This window comes from Lepisosteus platostomus, chromosome 18 (assembly GCF_059453375.1).
Source record: "Lepisosteus platostomus isolate fLepPlt1 chromosome 18, fLepPlt1.hap1, whole genome shotgun sequence".
Lineage (NCBI taxonomy): Eukaryota > Metazoa > Chordata > Actinopteri > Semionotiformes > Lepisosteidae > Lepisosteus > Lepisosteus platostomus.
In genome coordinates, this window is record NC_142628.1 from 297,968 (window position 1) to 312,359 (window position 14,392).

General features: G+C 41.6%; 1 protein-coding gene across 5 annotated transcripts in view; it reads left to right on the top strand.

Annotated features, from left to right (window-relative positions):
* LOC148645403 (GTPase HRas) overlaps window positions 1-11,191 on the top strand; it is a 37,153-nt gene extending 25,962 nt beyond the window's left edge. For 4 of the 5 annotated variants that reach the window (XM_088611632.1, XM_088611634.1, XM_088611633.1 and 1 more), the window contains exons 4-6: window positions 1,760-1,919; window positions 4,686-4,810; window positions 7,180-11,191. In XM_088611632.1, coding sequence (XP_088467758.1) covers window positions 1,760-1,919; window positions 4,686-4,805 — 280 coding nt within the window. In that variant the 3' untranslated portion in view covers window positions 4,806-4,810; window positions 7,180-11,191. The remainder of the gene's footprint in view (window positions 1-1,759; window positions 1,920-4,685; window positions 4,811-7,179) is intronic. The other variant, XM_088611637.1, reaches the window with a different exon arrangement.
* Window positions 11,192-14,392: the final 3,201 nt, after the last annotated feature.

A 14,392-nucleotide genomic window follows, 5' to 3' on the forward strand; every position in this document is an offset into this window, starting at 1 on the left:
TGGTTTCAGTAGGCTCAAAGAATTTAGAGTGGAAATGAGGTTGGTTTACGTAACTGTAGGAGAAGACCTAGCAATTGCAAGAATACTATCACAGGCTGAATTCTGATATTGGAATAAACTTGATATCCTGAATCGCTGACATCACAGTGATCTCAATAAAAGGTGTTACTTGAGTTATGGCCAAAAAAATATTGAAAATAGAAATTATTTTATTTCTCACATTCCCCTAAATCTGACCTCACTGAGATTTTAGGGATAAGAAACCTCGATCTCATAACTGCCTACCTCACATCATGAAATCTGACTCATAATTATGTAAAAGTAATTGTGGATATTAGTGAGTGTATAGTCTGTTTTCATTATTTAATTTATATCTGACAGCTAATTGCACTTTAAATGGTGAGCACAGAACTGTTTGGTTGCGGCGCATTAACTATGTATAGTTTGTGCAATGGAAACATTCACAGATAAGACTGTGTGAGTCTCTGGATAAGTCGTCAGAGCTTCCTGGCAGCAAGGTAGACCATCTTAATGCAAACATTGGCTTTTGTGTGTGCCTACATAGCCCTACACACACCTCTGTGTGGTCCTCGCTCCCAGTGTAAAACAGTTTACAGAGGTTTGGGGATTATCAGTGCAAATTGCTAACATGCCAAAAATTCAAGAAAAACAGTAGACCACTTCAGACCTGTTATCCCTTTTAGAAGGTGTCTGCTGTTTTTCCATATATACATCTTACTGACATAATCCAGTTTGTGTGCGATCGAGAAAAGCTCTGTTGAGTGTGTGAACCGTGTTCCTGTTTGTAAATGTTTAATTCCTGGCTCTTTTGGACAGCTGTAGTCTGAAATAAGCAAGAAATGGCAGAAACGGCAAGTTACAGGCATTGCAAAAGGAAAATGACAGTTCCTTCAGGCCCAGAGGTAGAAGTGATGTAATGTTGTAGCGTTTATCATGGCTAAAGAAGGCTTATCTTCTAATTGATGGGATTACAAAGCAGTGCCAATGAAATCGATCCTGATTCAGTTAGGGATGAGAAGGCGTCTGCTTGTGTGGGGATTTTTCAAGGACAGGCTAAGGAGAAGTGAAGATGTAATGGAGCCCTGACATTTAGCATTTCTGCAGCATTTTGCGACCTTAAAGAGGTGATCTACATGGAATTGCTCTTGGGAGGCAAGCCGTTTCCCGTAGCTCTTTTTCCCATAGGACAGCTACGGTGACATCAGAAGGCACAGCTGAATTAGTCCCTTGATGAGAAATGCTTGTCGACTTGCAGCCTAGCACAAGATCAGGTTCCCAGAGCAGCTTGAGAACTCATCTCTGGAACGGCCCTAATGTGAAAACAACAGCGGTGCACTGGCCATTGACCTTGAGAGCCTGTGGTTGTTCTGTACGTGAACTGCGGTGTTGTGCTTAATATTTCCATAGCCTTTCAGTATCAGATATTTTGCAATAGCTACCAGCAAACGTAGTAGTTAATGGTGTGGGACAACACAAGCTCTTTGTCATCGCAACTGTATGATCTTTGTACTTTGCCTGCTGTCCTTAAGGGGCTCCTGGCGTTATAGGTCATAATGTCAACCAGGGGTGATTCAGTATGTACTGGAATCCAAGATAAAGTGGGTAGCACAAATGAAGGGCACTTGTTTCTGGGCAGTCCTCTGCACATTGGAGGACCAGAGGCCGGCCGGTCGCCTGGCGTCTGAGGAGGTGGGATAAATCCCTGCACCGCGCTGACGGCTGCCCCATGTGTCCGCAGGGAGCAGATAAAGCGGGTGAAGGATTCTGACGATGTGCCCATGGTGCTGGTGGGCAACAAGTGTGACCTCCCGGCACGGACTGTGGACACGCGGCAGGCCCAGGAGCTGGCCCGGAGTTACGGCATCCCCTACATCGAGACGTCGGCCAAGACCAGACAGGTAAGGCCGCTAGGAGAGAGCGGGAGCTGCAGCTCACTCCCTAGTCCTCCAGACAGGTCAGGCCAGCAAGCCTGCAGTACGCCCAGTCTCCCCTATTCGCGAGGACGCATTCTTGACCGGTCTGCAGATTACAGCAATCAAACGTACTGGGAAGGACCTTTCCTATTCTGCATACATACCATTGCTATACATGTACTGTACACATCAACAGACTTGGCACTCCTGAAACACATTTGCTGTTCTTTTTCTCACTTTTTTTCTCACCTTTGTTGACAGTCTGGTTCAGGGTTTACTTTTTCAGTTCCCAGTTCCAATTCAGTGTTCCTATTTCCCAGAATTCAGTTCCAGTCCCAATGGGCGTGGCTTTGGGAATCAGTTTGAAATAGGACATTAAAATTGGAAAAAAATGGAAATGTAGAAATGACCACCAAGGAAGGAGAAGGAACAAAATCCTAAAAGGATTACTACCAATCCAGGATTGGGGATTAGAAGGCATGAGCACGTCTTCAAGTTCGTTTGCCTGCTTTGGTTTTATTTGGTTTGCCTGCTTTTTTGTGCTTGATATGGAGGGGGGTTAGCGGTACAGTTACAGTATTTTCTCGGTTTCGTTCAGGTAGAGATGGAGAGCTCTTCGGCTTGCATCTGTGTGGGCTGTGTGAGCTGTCTCACACTCCAGCTGTGGTCTAAGCTTTGCTATGAGTCACAGAGGATTGCATTGCTTTTATGCAGGGCAGCTGAGCTAGTGAACGCAGCTCTCTTTCGTCTGTATTTAGTCTGTTGCATTTCACCTCCAGGTACTATATATGATGTATAGACATCATTGATACCATGTTTCATACAAGTGATGTGCTGCGGTGACTCACTTAAATGTTTGCAGTTTGCTATGAGCTCAGTGATACAAGCTAACAAGCCAAGTTGTTTTCCAGATACCCAGCAGTCTCGTCTTTGTAGGCTCATAGGTGACCATCTCGACTTTGAGTGTCTGTATTGGTATGTGTGTTTTCTGCAAGAAAATAACTTCAACACGGCACACTGAGTAGTGTGGAAATTAGTATATCATTTGTTAGAAGTAGGAGTTTGAAATGGATCCAGAATTGAACAGGTAGCCAGTGAAAGTTATTGGTATAGTGATAGAATTTTAACAAGAACCATGAAATCTGAACTTATAGTCATTAGAATTCTGTATGAGCTGTAGTCATGAAAAAAACATGACCAGAGGCACTAGAAAAAGTACATTACAGTAATCTGGCTGCTTTGATGTTAACAAAAGCAAGTGTTAATCTGTCATATGGGAAAAGAATGTCTGATTTTGGCAGAAAAGATAACCTTAGATGTTTTTCAAACATGTTGCTAAAAAGGACACATTTATTTTGATCTAAGATAACACTGTAGTTTCTCATATCAGCCTTCCAGTTAGCAGGTAAACCACCCAAAAAAATTTTTTTTTAAACTGACTTTGAGGTTCCAATAACATCTTTATTAGAATTTAGTCCTGAATAAACATTGATGTCCATGTATCAGCCAAGCGGCTCGTAATGTTGTATACAATACAGAGCTGTTTTAAGTGATACATATAGGTGAACCCTTGAGTGTAACAGTGAATGTTTATCTCATCTTCCAGGATATTTCCCAGTAAGGGTAGCATTTAGAAAAGCCAAGTCAGGCGAATTCTTGTTAAACACCTCAAATGCCTCCTCATTAACAGTTAATCAATTAAAATGTCAAATATATGTACACCAATAAATTTACAGGGAAATACTGACATACAAAATATTAAAAACTATGAACTATTTTCTATACAAAATCATAAGTGTTACAATGTGGAACTGGATTTATGGAAATGATCAGTTCTTATATACAAATGTGTTATAAGTGTATTAATCAAAGATTCTCTTTGTAGTAAAACTTAAGAGTCTACAGGTATTAATTTTCAGTTCTCTTTATGTTCATGAATCAGTCATCAGGTCTCTGTTATGTTATATCTATGTTATGTAACCCACAAGAACATTTTAATAAATCAACACATTTGGTTGTATATAACATAATCCAACCCTTAACATTGTCTTTCTGTAATGTGGATGAATGAAACAAATGACCTTTAATTGTAGCTTTGCAATTTTCACAGTGATAAGAAAAATTACCAAATGGAACCAGAGACGAAAAAATGTTTCCAGGGTACATAGGAATCAGTTTTGTAGGTTTTAGGAGATGTATGAAAAAGTTTTTATTTTATACCAACTTTGGGGACACTACATAATATATGACAATGAGATTCAGCATACCAGTTGAATCTGATATCAGTTTTATTGAGCTTTTAGTTCCACACGAGCAATTGCTGTAGTTGCACATGTCCTTGCCAAGAATCCAGTTACAGTTCTTTAGTTTGAGCCTCAAATTCAATGGCATATCATTTGGGTTGACTTCAAGCGCTCGGTGTGCTTTCAACAGGCCCACTTCCGTTTGTTAAAATCGAACTTGAAACCCTGTACATCAGGTAAAAGTGTTTGACTCCTCTTTTAAAGAAAATGCGGATTATATCTTGTTGTCTATGACTTCGTGAATGTATATGAGTAGCTCAGTTCTCATACTCATGAGAACATGTATCAGTTGAATTTGCATTTACTTTATAAACACGCTGCAGGGGCAGTCCTCTCTGTTCCTAACGGAGGGGCGCAGGTGTTTGTGAGTCGTCTCCATCTCTCAATCTGTGACGGCGGGGGAAATCTGTGTGGCGCTGCTCTCACTGGCCGGCCTTGTCTTCCGCAGGGCGTGGAAGACGCATTTTACACTTTGGTCCGGGAGATTCGCCAGCACAAACTGCGGAAGCTGAACCCCCCTGATGAGAGTGGGCAGGACTGCATGAACTGCAAGTGTGTCGTGTCATGACCACGGTGAGCGTCTATGGGCTGGCTTCACTCTGGGTGGGGGGGTGTTATTCATCTCCAGTTTGTTAGCACTGCCATTATGGGATGAAACTATGTGCGAAAAAGGCAGGTAAATGTGATCTGTGTGAGAGCACTTGTATATACTGTATTTTCTGCCCTTCGTACCACATTCCTATTAATACTCAGTGCTGTTTTAATCAGTAAAAGCCAAGCTCCAGACTGGGATTAGAAATACGAATGGATCGGAGTTCTAGAAAGGAACAAGTAAAGGTTTATTCAGAGGAGAAAAGAAACAGCAGTTTGGCTGTGGAGCCTTTACTTGTTCCTCTGCAGCCTACGCATGCTGACGCAGCTCCCTACATGAACTACAGAGTTCTGGAAAGACACTACATAGCAAAAAAAAATAAGTAGTCATAATGTAATCCCTGGAATATTTATTATTTATTTATTCACGTAGTGACCACAGTAAAGCAAACAAATACCGTAGGAGATTAATACTAACAAAGAACAGGAGTGGTTACTTTTTAAAAATTTTATGAAGTGACGCTCGGTTGCTTTGAAAGGTTTAGTCAAAGGCTTGCCCAGGCAAAACTAAACTGCAGGGTCAGTGACTTGAACGGTTTGTGGAGTATCGGTTTGCAGATGCTTTTAGTATTTAATGGACTTCATGCTGAATGCCTGGGAGGTGTACCAACCCCAGATATTTGTGCTCCACCAATCGCCACGACTGCAGTAGAAATACAAGCCTCAGTAGTGGAACAGTGCTCAGACAACCGCCCAGCTGCTCTGCCAATACTCTGCCTCTTTCTTGGTTTGTTGGGGTGGGAAGGAGGTTCTGACCTCTTGCCCATATGGCCAAATGCTTGTCCCTCAAACCAAGTGGATTGAATCCTAAAACATGAGTTGAGACTCAGCCTCTCATCACATTATTGGGTTTTGTCTATCTTCTGAATTTCACAATATTCAGCTTGCAAACCATTTTACAGTTTTCTTCCATGAGTCATTTGATTCAGATTCTTGATAATAGCCAAAACCAGAAAGTTATCTTGAGCACAAGTCTTATCGAACGATTTTGGCAGCTGTTCACTGCTGGTGTCCTGATTTCCTGGAAACTTGTCTCTGCAAGTCATGCTGTTTCCTTTTCTGAACCCAATGCAAGATATGTATCCCTGGCCTGCAGAGAGCTTCAGAGTAAAACCTGGTGCAGTTCAGTTCTTGGCCCCTGGTGGTGGCCAACTGAAAGACAGGGGAAACACTGCCTCGGAGAGTCCCCAAAGAGAATGTGAGCACATCTAGGGAACTGTGTGGCTTGTCCAGAAGAAAACTTTAGAAATGCAACCTGTCAAAAGGGCCTCTTTGTTAGGAACCATCAAGAATGGAATTCTGAGTCATTTCATTTCATGTAGACCCAATTTCCCCAGTGTACGTTTAAGAATTGGGATTCGTACGCACGTCTTTTCGTCACCTTACAGTTTGTTTTGACTTGATATACAGCTCTGATTTGGATAGCAAGTGAAAGTCCTTCTCGATCAGGTTGTATACCTCTTTCTAAAAGAACATTAGGGTTACTGTGATGTTATTAAAGCCAGTAATGAGATGATGTATATAAATGACAGTATTTGTGTCACTAGAGCTTTCCACACAGAGGCCTCTTTTAATAGTTAAGAGGCTTTTCTGACAGCTACAATACTTTGAATGCTGTTAACAGCAATAGCAGGAATAATGTATTCAGGATGGTTTGCGACATGCCAGAGCATCAGATTTCTTGAAATACTTGGCATAGTACGTCTGCTACTTTGGTAAAACAGAGCACAGAAATAAAGAGCATGAGAGTTCTGGGGAGCCCTGCCTATTGAAGGTGGAGCTCTGCAATCTGGGTTCGAGTCACTAGCTGACTGTGGCTGGGATTCCCCAAGCAGAGCTCTCAGCTCTCCGTCATGCAGCGCCCCCCAGTGGCTTCTCCCCCCACTCAGCGCTGAACCTCCGTGGCGCCTGTGACACATCTGAAGACTATGTATATGTCCTCCCCTCTCCCCTCTGTGCATTCATCCGTGCGAGGACAGATGTAACAAACCCACAGTTGACCATTTCAAATTAAGTGTGTATAATGAAAATAGCCACAAAACAACACGACTTTAAACTGTATAAAGTCTATCTCGTACTTGTATCATTGCACATTAGATCAAAAGAAACCCAGATGTGAATGTCTGCACTTACTGGGACCTGGTGCAAGAAACTTCTCTTTCCTCTCTCATTCCCAGCTCTGGCACAGACTCCGCAGCAGACCCAGAGGCTCACAGAGCCCTGCTGGATCTGAGCAGAACCTCCCTCTTCCCCTTCTGACTATAACAGCTGCTCTCCTCTCTCTTGCAAAGTTTACAGGGTGGCAAAGGAGCAGTCTTTCAGAACAGCGCGGCAGAATGGACTTGAAGGGAAGAGCTGTGAGCGGAGAAGAGGAGGAAAAGCATCGGGACTAACTGTTGGAAGGGGGGCCTCTCCTGATTTGGGAGCCCTGGATTCAGTTCATGTCTGCTTGACGCACAACACAGGACACAGCTACTTGTTCCCATGTGTGTTGCACTGTGGGGAAATGGGAATCACGCTTAAATTATTGTTTTACAGTCACAACACTGGTCTTACCCCAACTGTCACCTCCTTCCAAAAGACTGGAAACTGGTGGCTTCAGAACCTTATTTCCAAGTCCTTAACATTGGAATCCCTCTTCAGACTGCAGCAGTAAGTTTTTGTGACTGTCCCTGAAAGAGTTTTTAGGTGATTTATTTATTTTTAAAGAGGGACTTTTTTAATAGAAGTTTACCATGCAATTCTTTTGTTTTTGAATTTGCAGATTTGTTAAAAAGGTATTTATTCTTAAAATCTGCCTCATAATAGTTTTATTACTTCTTACATTTGTTTTGGGTGGTAGCCAGTTCTCAGTTTGACTGCTGCTAGGAAGGCGCGTTTCCTTCTGGTTGGCACAATGAGGGAAGACGTTTTCTTCTTTATTGCCATCACTCTTCTTATGACCACAGACCTCAAAAAAACAAAATTCACGAACAGTCAGAAGCTTTTCTGTTTGTGCGGTAGCGGTCTAGTAGGCTCTACTGCTTTGATAGGTATAGACACATTTTAGTCTGGGTAGGGATGGGGGTGTTATTATTGCTAAAGAATGCTGGAGTTTCATTTGCTGGATTTGGACACCCAGACCCTACTTAAATGCAAACTTCTATAATTGTACTGAGCAGTAGTCCTAGCAGACTTTATTTCAGGTGTTGGGGAAAAAAAGCTCTGAGTCATATCCTTAAAACCTGAGAGAGCTGCAGATGTGTCATGGTGCATGGGACAGTGAGTTGGCCTTTCTTAGGGTTAGGGCGTCTCATCAAGGGGATCTTGAAATCTACCTGCTGTGTTGGTTTCCTTTTAAAAGTGGAATCTCCATTTTGTTGTTATCCAATTGCCAGCCAGTCTAGAGCTGCCACGTGCAGCTGGCTCCGGCTCTGGCAGTTTGTGTGGAGAGGAGGCATCTGCAGGCAAGCTGCTCCAACCTGTCCCAGCCTTCCCACCTTTTGACCTAAAACAAGCGCCACAGTCCAGTACAGGAGAGCTTGCGCTGATTGCAGGAGCAAAATCTCTTTTATAGATGTATAAAGAAAATCACATATTTCTGTTTCAGCGAAAGCAAAGACAACCCTAGCCAGCTCGTGCCATCTTCCCAAGCTGGTGCTCTGCCCATAGTGTGCCACTGCATGGGGAGTCTCAGAGTGGCATGGCCTATGCCTGAACCAGTGATGCTATTTGCCTGGTCTCTGTGTGACCACCTTTACTGGCTGACTTTGGTTGATGGCAAAGCTATGCCTAGAAAGACTCCCACACGACAGCCATTCCGCACCAGCTCACCACACAGCAGATCAGGTGCAGTGAAGGATTTTCAAGTAGATCAGATTGAGCCTCATTTGGCCAAGACAACAACAAACTTTGTCCCGTGGGATCTTTAATGGCCACATTTTGAAGCCATTGGTTTTGTGTCTCATCAAAACCATGCATAGTATCGCCTGTCAACATACTGGGACTTTGGTTTGGAAAATCGGGACTAGAAAGAAGAATTCCACCTACTGGTCCACCAACATCACTTTCAGTAAGGACTTGATTTTCTTAGAGATCTCCTATATCAGAGGTGGCAAGGTGGTTCGTATTGCTGTCTGGCAGTGCCGGGGCCCCGAGTTCAATTCCGATCACAACCTGGGTTGCCATCTGCATGGAGGTTGTATGATCTCCCCTCGTTCGCCTGGATTCCTTTCTGGTGATCCGGTTTCCTCCCACAGTCCAAAGACATGCTGGTGGGTTGATTGGCTTCTGGGAATTTGACATTAATGTGAGTGTGCATGTCGATCTAGGGTGTATCCTGCCTTGCGCCTATTTCTTGCTGGGATAGGCTGGGGTTCCCCCACGACCCTGAATTGGGTAAAGTGGTTAGAAAATGGCTGGATGGATGAATTCCTTTATCAGGCCCAGGCTCGCTCAGGCTCTGTGATGCTATCAGGCTGTGAAGTTGGTGATGCTGCTGTTTGCTGATTTTTACCTTAGTGGTTATATCACATCTTTCCCATTTCACTAAAGAGGTGATGATTAAACGTTCAAATTCAACTGTGATTGCTGAGAAAATGTTGACATATCTGTTTACCCTATAACAGAAGATGTAATGACCATTTAAAATAACATTTTGGATAGGCGAAAAAGTCTAATATTAATCTAAAAACATCAGTTTCTCTATATTGGAAACAAATTCAGTGTTGAATTAATAGCTCTTTTTCTTTTTAGGTAGTTTTATTATTTAGCTAGCTTCAAGCTCAGCATAAATGCATTGATTCTCAGCAACAAACCAAGAGACCCTCATCAGAACACTTTTTAAAGCTTCATGGAGTGCTGACGTTCTGTACATAACCTTGCTTTCTTCTTTTGTTGATGGGTCGTTTATTACAAAATCTTCCCTTTTGTTTTTGAAACGTTGATGAGGTAAAATTCAGTTAGTTTTGCAGAGTGAAAAACTCACAATCAGCAGGCACTCGTCCTGTTTTGTGTAAGATGTTAATAATTCATAAAGGCAAATCCAAAAGGTTTGATGAATTTAATAAGATGTTAATAATCATCGGAATCAGAGGAACTTGGACAAAAATTCTTACAAAATGTCCTTTTGCTAAGGTTCTGCCAGGGAGTGAATACTGTTTGCTTAAACAGAATTCTGATTCTAAGATTTTAGCCAGTTTAACCCAATTTCACTCCTAAATACCATACATCGCTTCTTAACTGTTCATTTGGATTAAGCAAGAAAGGCACCCTATTTTAAAACTAGTGGGTGCACAGGCAGTTGTCTGTGATTTAGAGGTCTTGCACACAAAGCTTCAGTAAGTGACAGGACCCTTTGGAGGTACAGAAGTTATGTTTCTGATTGACAAAGATCCAGTATCCACCATGAGAAAGCTACCCAGTAAGCTGAGTAAGAGTTCTGTCCACCTGAATCCTGTCCCAAAAGAACAAGCGGCTCAAAGATGGAACACAGATGACATGCACACAAGTGCACAGGGACAATGTAGAGACGCCAGTTACCTGGCAAGCATGTGTTTGAGGTGAAAACAAACTGGAGTACCCACAGAAATTGAGCATGCACAGGGACAGTTTAAATAAGTCAAATGTTTAAATATTTTATTTGGAATTGCAGGAATATACCTAAAGTTTCGCTTCTCTTTCCAGATTCTGCTTGGGCCAAAGGATTTTGATTTAAGTCACTCTCTTCCCTTTAGAATTGAATTGTATTTCTCAACAGAATGGCCTCAGGAGATCTTTGTCCATTGTTTGCGTTTTGTTCCTCAAGTAACCCCTGTCCACTAAAGTGTTTTTCCTGATCCCATTTAAACATTCCAGATGTTTTAAATCAGGAATTTTGAAAGAACACTTCCCCCAAAATTGTCTTTGCAGGTAACCTATCAAAATGCGGCTGCGTAGTCAAGTGTTGAGGTGTTATCACTTCATGACAGGCTGCAGAATTGCATCACAGTCACAAGACTTATCTAAAACAGATGTGCTGAGAGAAATACATTTTTGATTCTTCTGCACTGGTTTTAAATGTTTTATTGGAAGATTATAATGTAAAAAAAGGAAAATGTCTTTGATTGTACAAAACTGAGTATGATTTAAAATAGATTATCAAGAGTTGTTAATCAAATGTTTATCCCTGCAAAACTTTCTGAACAATGTCCATAAAACAAACCTTCTTTTACAATAGTATTTGTAAGCTGTATAAATGTTTATGTAAGGCCACTATAACATTTTGCTTTTCTTTGTTTGGTTTTGAAATATAAAAAGGATACAGCCCTTTCCAGGGTCTCCAAATTGCTGCTTGTGTTGAAGATCTAATTGGCTTTCCTGAGGCAAACTCAGGACCATCCAATGAGAGTGCATTGTAAGGATCCATTGTGCTGTGCCTCAGTCCCTCAGAATGCCCTGAACTTCCAGGTTTGCTCGTCGCCCAGGATGTAAGGGTTCAGCGATCTCTTAAGAGCAGGAGCAATCGTTTCTGCTACCCTACACATAGCCTCCAGCATGCTCCTGCTTTGAAGGGCAAAACTATTTTGGTCCTCACAGGTGTGGATTAACCTGGTGTGAGAGGTTGTCACGGGTCTCCATGGCAACAGTAGTGCGACTCATGTGTCGCTACAGAACCTCACCTCGGCTCCCTGGGGCACCCACAGTCCAGTCCTGGATGGCTGTACGTGTTTGTGCTTCACCTCGAGTTAATGTGATCCACCCTTCTCAGGGCATGGGCAGAGGGACTCGGCAGTCAACAGAAATGGGCCCTCCGGTACTGGAGTCGGGGCCCCTCTTTTTGTCAAAAGTAGTTTTGTCAAGACCTTTGCTGTTTTCTGTCCATCACATTTCATAATTACACGGTTAAAACCCGTGAGATGTATGTCCATCCTAGGCCTCGTCCTCAATCAAGCCTGAAAATTGTCCTCTGGTTTAAAGCCCAAATGTTAAACAGTAGGATTTTCTGGGCTTATTCCAGCATCTTTTCAGTGCAAATTCAAATGCTAAACCTCGCAAAATGACTGTTCATTGTCTCTTCTTCAGTGTATGTAGATATTTGCATCTTTTTTTTATTTTATACATATGATTTCTGAGCCAGTGCAGTGCCGACTTTTTATTATAGTAAACTTGCATTTCTGGAACCATTGTCACTATATAACAAATGATGTTTTACTATGAAAAACTGTGGTATTGTAAGACTTTATCTGTACTGTACATAGCACTACACAATTTAACCTTATACAGAAATGCTACAATTCCTGGAAAAACAGCCTTTAAAAAATGTCATTGTGTCACGTCTCATTAATGTGCATCTTCTGGTTGTCATGGAGAGGCTAGAATGTCAGCAGCAGGTGTTTACTGAGTCTTTTATTCAGTCTGTTTTCTTTTTTGTGGGTGTCAAGCTCTCCTCACTACACTTGAATCACACACACCCAGCTACTGTACATGTGCAGTCAGAAGAAAGTCAGAAAACACCACTGAAGGGAGAATCTACCCATGATTCCTGAGCTGCTTTCTTGACAGAATATGACATTGGAGTTTACAGAGGATGAACTACGCTAGTAGTTGTTCATTATCATTGTATTTGACATGAAAATGTAAAATGTCCACGATATCCAAATGTAAGCAAGGTGCTAATGCCAAACAATATAAAAATGGATGAGCATTGTCAATGTTGAACACATCTTGCAGTGCAGCCCTTTAAATCCTAAATTACGGTGAATATTACTGCTATACAATAAGTTGAGAGTCCAGCTTCATTATTAATACAGGATTAATGTGAAGACTGTTGACTTAAAAACAGTTCAGTGTTCCTGCAGCCAGAGTTTGTAGGCTGTCCTCGGCTTGTGTAATTTGGAAATGGGTGCATTTTAGACTTCCAGGTCAGGTTATGCAACTCTGACCAGGAATAAGTGACTTACTGTTAGTGGAAATACTTGAATAACTTGGAACTGAAATTTAATTGGTCAAAAGAGCTTCTATGACTTTGTCATTCAACAATAAGTCATGGTTCACTTAGAAAATTATTAATAAAATAAAAAATAGCTATAGTTCAAACATCAATATACAGCCTCGTTAAAGAAGGAACAGGGTGAATGACCACAGCATACTGCCGCCCAGCCCAACACCATGCTGGAGCTCGTGGGGTGTGTTGGCATACTGTGGCAAGGGGAATGTACACACATTGAATATGTAAATATATCCCTTTGTATATCTAACTGGCTGCAACCTTCACCAGCACTGGTGGGATGAAGATGGATGATGGGGCAATATTTCTGAAACACTTGTGTGAGCAGCCAAGTTGTGAATAGAATTCCTTAATCCTATTAAGGAATGCTTTAAATTAAATTAACATATCTCCTTCATATTTCTTTCGATATTCGATGTACTCGTTTTATTAGAACTTATAGGAGTCGTTCCACTGCTTGCTTAAGCTTTTTTCTACATTTGCCCTTTACTGAGGATACAACCCCACCTACAGGTTGTACTTTGTAGCTGCATTTCTCGTAAACATGACTCCCATGATTCATTATTGGAACGTTTATTAAGCTTAATTGGTAGAATTGAGTTACTGGACCCTTATTGTAATATTAAAGAAACAGATCATTGCTCTGTAGTTGCCTTAAGATATATATAAAGAAGTGAATACATTTTTTGGAGAAGCAAGATTTCCATGTACAGACCAGGACCGTGGAGTGGAAACTGAACAGCATCACGTACAGTATCTGTGTAGTATAACTTTATGCGTATACAAGCCATCACAGGGTCATGGTGAACCAAATGAGCACCCTCTGATACACCCGGTCTTGTGAACATGCTCCTCTGCAATCCCATTTGTACTGTGTGTGTTCCAGAAGGAATTGCTCCATGATACGGGTGTACGAATACATCAGCTCATTTCATGTTTCAAAAACAGTATGTGTACATATACACTGAAAATGAGATATGAGATTCTGCTCAGTGTAAGGATTTGCTAACTTTGTGGTGTGTTTAACCGAGTTATTTTATGGTTCGCACTCACAATTTAAACAAATGTATTTAATAAATCTTACTTAATGATTCCAAAAGCGAGAAGTGACATTGAAATGTGGGGAAATGTGTTAGTTTTGTGTTGTTGCAGTGCCTCGTCGGTCACACACAGGTCACTGTTAGAGACAAGGGTCATGGAAGAAGATCATCTCTATGTCCTGTTTCCAACGATATCTTTCATGAACATGTGACTGTATTGAAAGTCGCTTCTTGACTTCGCGCAATACAGCTTTAAGAATAAAAACAATAATCTACACCGCTGTCGTCTGCAGTACGTTTACTCTCACAATCAAATAGGTAATTGCAAAAACTCTGACGTGATGATATTGCTTGTTTTCCGTCTTTGCTTATTTTTAAACACAGTCTGCACATTGGTGATGGTGGAGGGGAGTTCAGTGATGAGTGGAGTGTCTACAAAAGTGCTATATAAGTGTTAGAAATTATTATTATTATTCTAATGAGTGGAGTCGAAGTGTC